Below are 5989 nucleotides of genomic sequence, written 5' to 3' on the forward strand. Positions count from 1 at the left end.
CCATTATCCCGGCTAATAAATTTGACCTATTGTTCGTTTGTTAAAATGATGTCACCTTGGAACAGTCCCTAAGCTCCTATTTCCATGAATTAGCCCTTTATTGAAACCCAGGAGCCAATGAGAAGAGAGAGGCTTGTTGCTCACAGCCAATGGCAGTGGCGAGAGAGAAATTAGCAGCGGAAACTCCAGGTTCGGTTCAAGAAAGATGACACAGAGCCTGTCGGGCCCGCGCACTCTTGGCAAAGTTTCAGTGCGAGGAGAGGCGCCGGGCCCTTCATGGCTGCGCCGTAACGGGGACCCAGCCGCCTCCCCGCCCAGCCCAGCCCAGCCCGCCCGCCCGCCCAGGATGGAGGCGCCCGCCAGCGCGCAGACCCCACATCCTCACGAGCCCATCAGCTTCGGTATAGACCAGATTCTCAACAGCCCGGACCAGGACAGCGCACCCGCCCCTAGGGGCCCCGACGGCGCCAGCTACCTGGGGGGACCTGGGAGCCGGCCGGGCGCCACGTACCCGTCCCTACCGGCCTCCTTCGCCGGCCTTGGCGCACCCTTTGAGGACGCGGGATCTTACAGTGTCAACCTCAGCCTGGCACCGGCGGGGGTGATACGAGTTCCGGCGCACAGGCCGCTCCCGGGGGCCGTGCCGCCGCCACTGCCCAGTGCACTGCCCGCCATGCCCGCGGTGCCTGCTGTGCCAAGCCTAGGCGGACTCAACTTTCCCTGGATGGAAAGCAGCCGTCGCTTTGTGAAAGATCGTTTCACAGGTGAGCCATCACACTAGCGGCGCGGCTGCCGCCGCGCCCCATCGCTCCCGGGGCCCTTCCACTGCTTCGCTCCCCAGCCCAGGTGATGGGTGTGTTCCCAAGGTCAGGGCCTCTGTGTTTTTTGCCTTTCGTTCCGTCCCCAAACCGCTCACCTCGCAGCCCGCCAGCCCAAGTCGTTTCCTTGGGAAAAAATCTCGGAATAACGAGAATTGGAGAGGCCTCCAAGCCCTGAGCCCCTGGAGACCCCCGCGGCGTCGGGGTGGGGTGGGGGATCGGGGCTCTTGGAGAGTTAGATGGGGGCGGGGTTGCAGGAGGTGGTGGAGAGGAGGGTTGCCTCTGGTCCTTGTCGGGCCCCTGAGTTGTGGGAACAAACGAAATCAAATGAAATAAATAAGTGGTTTGCATCTGGAGGGGAGCATGAGACTGGGCCCGGCCAGGGATCCCAGGGAGTCCCCCTACTCCTGTTCTCGATCAGGGTAAGCCCAATCAGCGAAAAGTGGCATGGGCCTGGGCTCCAACAAGTACCATCTATCTCCATAGCAGCGGCCGCGCTCACTCCCTTCACCGTAACTCGGAGAATCGGACACCCATATCAGAACCGGACGCCCCCGAAAAGGAAGAAGCCCCGCACATCTTTCTCTCGCGTGCAGATCTGCGAACTAGAAAAACGTTTCCATCGCCAGAAGTACCTGGCCTCTGCCGAGAGGGCGGCGCTCGCCAAATCCCTCAAGATGACCGACGCGCAGGTCAAGACCTGGTTCCAAAACAGGAGGACCAAGTGGCGGTGAGAGAAGTCAGCTCGGCCTGGAGCCGGTCCTAGACTCTGGCCCTTTTCACTTCTTCCTCCCGCCTGCCTTCCGCCTCCCTTCTCTCGGTCTCTCTGGCTCTTTATCTCTCCCGGCCCATTCCCACCTCTATGTCTGTACGACAACTGCAAGCTCTTGCTCCCTATCACCTTTCACTGCCTTTATTCCTCTTTTTCTTCCTGCCTTTTTTCCCCTTCTTATTCTTCCTCCTAGTCATTCTGAATTTTTTAGATTCTCTTCTCTCCAAATGTTTCTTCCCACGGCTTTCCTTCTCTCCACCTCGGTCCATCTCTAGGATTCTCACTCTCGTTTTTGTAGTTATTTTTCTTGTTCGAATTCATCTCCCGATTCCTTGTTTCTTCCTTCTTCTCCATGCTTCTGTTTTTTGTTTCCCTATTTTTCTAGTCTTCTCTCTATGTTCTCATTTTGGGAGTGAGGTTTTTGTTTTTGTTTTCGTTGTCTTCTCTCTCTCTCTCTCTCTCTCTCTCTCTCTCTCTCTCTCTCTCTCTCGCTCTCTCGTTCTCTCTCTTTCTCTCTCTCTCTCTTTCTTTCTCTTTCTCTCTCTCTGTCTCTGCCTTCCTTTCCCCTCTCCATTTCCTTCTCCCTAGTATGATTTTATCCAGCCTCTTTGCCCCACTTCGGTTCTTTTACCCATTTCCTAGAGCATTTTACCTGCACGGGTTGAGAGGGCTCTCTGATTTGGGTGAAAAGGGTTTCAGGGAAATGGATTGAAGGACAAATCAAGTAACAAGAGAGGATTCTAAGAGGCTATAAAGGAGGGACATCTCCCTCAAAACATAGTAGTGTTCTTAAAGGCAACAGACCATTTTCGAATTGTTCTTATTACAGAATCGAAACTATCTTTGTTGTCTAAATAACAATAACGAAACACCCGCAGCTTAGCGGAGTATCCTCCTTAGTAGAAAGCAACAGCATCGAAAAATCTACCGACAAAACCAAAGAGGGGAGCAGAAGTTGGGGGAGGGGTAGAGACTTCTCGGTAGGGTCGAGGAGGCCCGGATGGGTAGAATCCGTTTTCCTGGGACGAGTTTTTGTGACTCCTTTTTGATTTTGCTTTCTGGGATCAGGCAGGTTCCTGGGACCTGCCTGATCCTACTACCCGACCCCACCTCCAGTGCTCATCCAGCCCAGCCCCGCCTTCCTCCTTAATCTCGGAGCCACGGAAGTCAGTGGGGTCTTCTCCAAAGAGCTGCTTGATCTCTGGTCCCCAGCTCTTGGCCATAACTGGCCCCGGAGAAAAATTTAAAATCGTGATCTCGGGATTAAGGGAGAGAAGACTCCGGGGTGAGAAAGAGCTGCGGGGTGGGGGTTGCGGAAAGGCATAGGGTTTCTCCTTTGGCTGAGTACAGGAAAGGAAGTAAGTCCTTGCGGGTGTGTCCCCCTCTTTCCCCTACCCCGTGCAGGCGGCAGACGGCAGAAGAGAGAGAGGCAGAGAGGCAGCAAGCAAGCCGGCTGATGCTGCAGCTCCAGCATGACGCCTTCCAAAAGAGCCTCAATGACTCCATCCAGCCGGACCCGCTCTGTCTGCACAACTCGTCGCTGTTTGCGCTGCAGAACCTGCAGCCTTGGGAGGAAGAAGGCACCAAGGTTCCCGCCGTCACCTCGCTGGTCTGAGCCGCGGCCGGACCGCCACACCCCGAGAGCGCTTCCGGCCCGGGCCCGAGCCTCGGGGCTAGGGACGGGCCCACAATCGCGGTCTCCCAGCCGGGCTGGGCTGGGCCGAGTCGGGCCAGCATGGGGGGAGAGCAGGCAGGGGACGGGATGAGGGGCACGGGCTGCCGCCCTCCCAAAGAAGCCGGCAAGCCGCAGGGCATCTGGGACCGCGCCACCCGGCTCAGCCCGCTCCGCCCGCGGCCGCGCTCGCCCCGCAGGGCCCGGGACGAGCGAGGGCTCCGCGCAGCAGCACAATTCGGGCCTTCCTTCCTTTCCCTCTGCCGGCTCCTAGCCCTCGCCCATGCCCCGGGCCCGACAAAGCGCCTTAGGTTTCACCTGCCCCGTTCCCCCCGGGCGGGGCGCCTGTATAATACTTTGTACTTTTGCCCAAACGTGTAAATAAAAGTTTTCTTTAGGAATCGGCGCCCCGAGTCTGCTTCCCCCGGGAGGCGGGAAGAGCTGGGGCGGGATGGGAGGAAAGCCGTGTTGGGAGAGATGGCAGGGCAAGCGACCCCAGATTTGGGGAGTTAAAGGGGGCAGAGCCCTTTGCTTTTGTTCCATTATTTTATTGAATTTTCGTCCATTTTATTTAATTAATTTTATTTAATAAAATTTAGCTATTTAATTTTACTTCATTTTATTTTTTTTTTCGTTTCCTTTTCTTTTCCTGTTGTTCAGTTTTGCACAGTTTTGTTACCCTCCTGGCTTGGGGGCTGGGGTGGGGGGAATGGTGGTGAAGGCAGAAGATTCCAGCTGCCCAAGGGCTCTTGGGCCAGTTTCTTATATTTCAGCCTCCCCGGGGACTAGAACGTTCGGTTTAGAGCTCGGATCCCGGGAGGACTCGGGGACTGACGTGAGCTCGCTTCTGGAGCCGCCACCGCAGCCCTCCTGGAGGATCGTTCCCCAGGTCAGTGAGTGTCCAGTGCCACCATCTCCCTCTTTTGAGCTCGACCTCGGTTGGGGTCAGAGGCTGGAGAGTCCTTAATATCCTCAGAGGCTACTAGAAAGAAAAAGAAGCCTAGGAGAAAATTTGGGAAAGAGACTCGATAGTGCAGGAATCTGTGGCAGGCCTGAAATCTGAAGCCGAGCCTTAGGGAGTAAAGCCGACCACTAGGGAAGGAAGGAATGGAGTAGGAAGTTTATATTCTAGCTCTAGATAGATGTTGATCTCGCACTTGTGAACCCTAGGCCGAAAGGCAAGAAATTGATAGAGGGATCTGGATTTCCAAGGAAGAAGCGGCTTTGCACATGGAAATCTACACTCTGGCTCCGATGTGATCAGCACTTAAGGATGAGAGTCCTTGGAGCTGTTCTTCGGAATAGTTTCCCAGTCCGATAATCATTGGTTATCTTTCCTCCTTTCTCAGCATCTTGAGATCTTGAGTGCACCTTAGAGAGTGGGATGGGACCGCTGAATTGGATAACTGAGAAAGAGAGTATAGTTAATGGAAGATGCTTCTGTAAACGTTGGTTAAAGCGATCAAGCTGATCAGTTCTGGGTGTTAAGGCCCACCTCAGCCACTCTGTCTCCGATTAGGAGCAGCAAGAATCTTCTGCTTCAACCTCACAAACTCTCTTGTGCCAGTCTATTCCTAAAAAGTGGCCAAATCTGGGGAATGGTGGAGAGGGCTCAGAGAAAAGGGGAGAGAGAAGATCAAAAAATCTAGAGGCTTTTCTCCTTTACCAGTCTTTGACTGGGAGGGGTCAGTGCCTCTCTGGCCTTTGTCCTCTGCTTCCAGGAGCTGACACGAGGATGGCAGGAGAAAACAAGCGTTCTCTACTTTCTCAATCCCTCCTTTTCCCTTTTTTCTTCTTCCCTCTTCGGGTCGGTTGGGGAGGATCAGGCCGTGGTCATTGTTTAACATAAAACTATCGGTTGCGCCTCTCAGTACCTTAAAGCGGTTGATCTTCGGCAAGAACTTCGAATGTGGATGGATGTTAGGCGTATGGTTGCGTTCCCATAGTCCCAAAGATTTCGGACACAAAAGGAAGGCAGAGGAGAAGCGTGGGGAATCCAAAAACCCTCCAGAATGACCTTTTCTTGCACTTGGAGTTTGTAGCAGAACGTCGCAGCATCTGCAGAAGAACCTTCTCAAAACAGGTGGGGGAGTTGCTAGACTTCTGCTCCAGTCACTATAACTTACGATTTTTGTCTGTTTGTTTTCCCTGAGCACAAAGAAGGCGAAGTGTCTCTTTCAGAAGCTGCGTAAACCAGTTAGCGTCGGTTAACTAGCTAGGGCTATTTTGTGTTGGATACTTTCTCAGTGATTAACAATACGCTTCGATGGCCGAAATCTCAGGAGCCCCCTTCTTCTTGTTCCTCTTTCACTTTTGTTCACTTTTTTCTCTTTTCTTTCTCTCTTCTCCCTGCTCCCCTTCTTATTTTTTTTCTCTTTTTTCCTGGAGTCTCAGCACTACTGTCCCCCAAATGGTCTCTCCTGAAGACCTGGCTAGGTGTCAACCCCATATTGGGCTCTCTGTTGGTGCCTCCCACCATCTCAACCTTTCTCCTGGAAAAACCAGCCCCCTATTTCCCGAATACTCCGCGCTTGGCTTTGCTCCCGTATTCTTCGGATACTTGACTTTCGTTAGATCCGGGAAATCTGTGCGGCCTTCTTTCAACATTTGCACTCTGGGCCTATCTGGGGCGTGCCTCTTTGAGCATCCCAGAGAGAAGATCAAGTGAAGTGGATTCCTCCTTTTCCACACCCTCTTCCGGCCCGGTATCTGAAATCTACGGGATCC

The 5989-nt window shown here is 53.8% G+C and overlaps 1 protein-coding gene across 1 annotated transcript; it reads left to right on the forward strand.

The window, feature by feature from the left end:
• Positions 1 to 262: 262 nt before the first annotated feature.
• Positions 263 to 3205, forward strand: TLX3 (T cell leukemia homeobox 3). The gene is made up of 3 exons (XM_051973742.1): positions 263 to 764; positions 1305 to 1548; positions 2995 to 3205. Exons 1-3 carry the CDS (start codon positions 347 to 349, stop codon positions 3203 to 3205), a joined length of 873 nt encoding a protein of 290 aa, XP_051829702.1. The 5' UTR covers positions 263 to 346.
• Positions 3206 to 5989: the final 2784 nt, after the last annotated feature.

This window comes from Antechinus flavipes, chromosome 2 (genome assembly GCF_016432865.1).
Source record: "Antechinus flavipes isolate AdamAnt ecotype Samford, QLD, Australia chromosome 2, AdamAnt_v2, whole genome shotgun sequence".
Classification (NCBI taxonomy): Eukaryota; Metazoa; Chordata; class Mammalia; order Dasyuromorphia; family Dasyuridae; genus Antechinus; species Antechinus flavipes.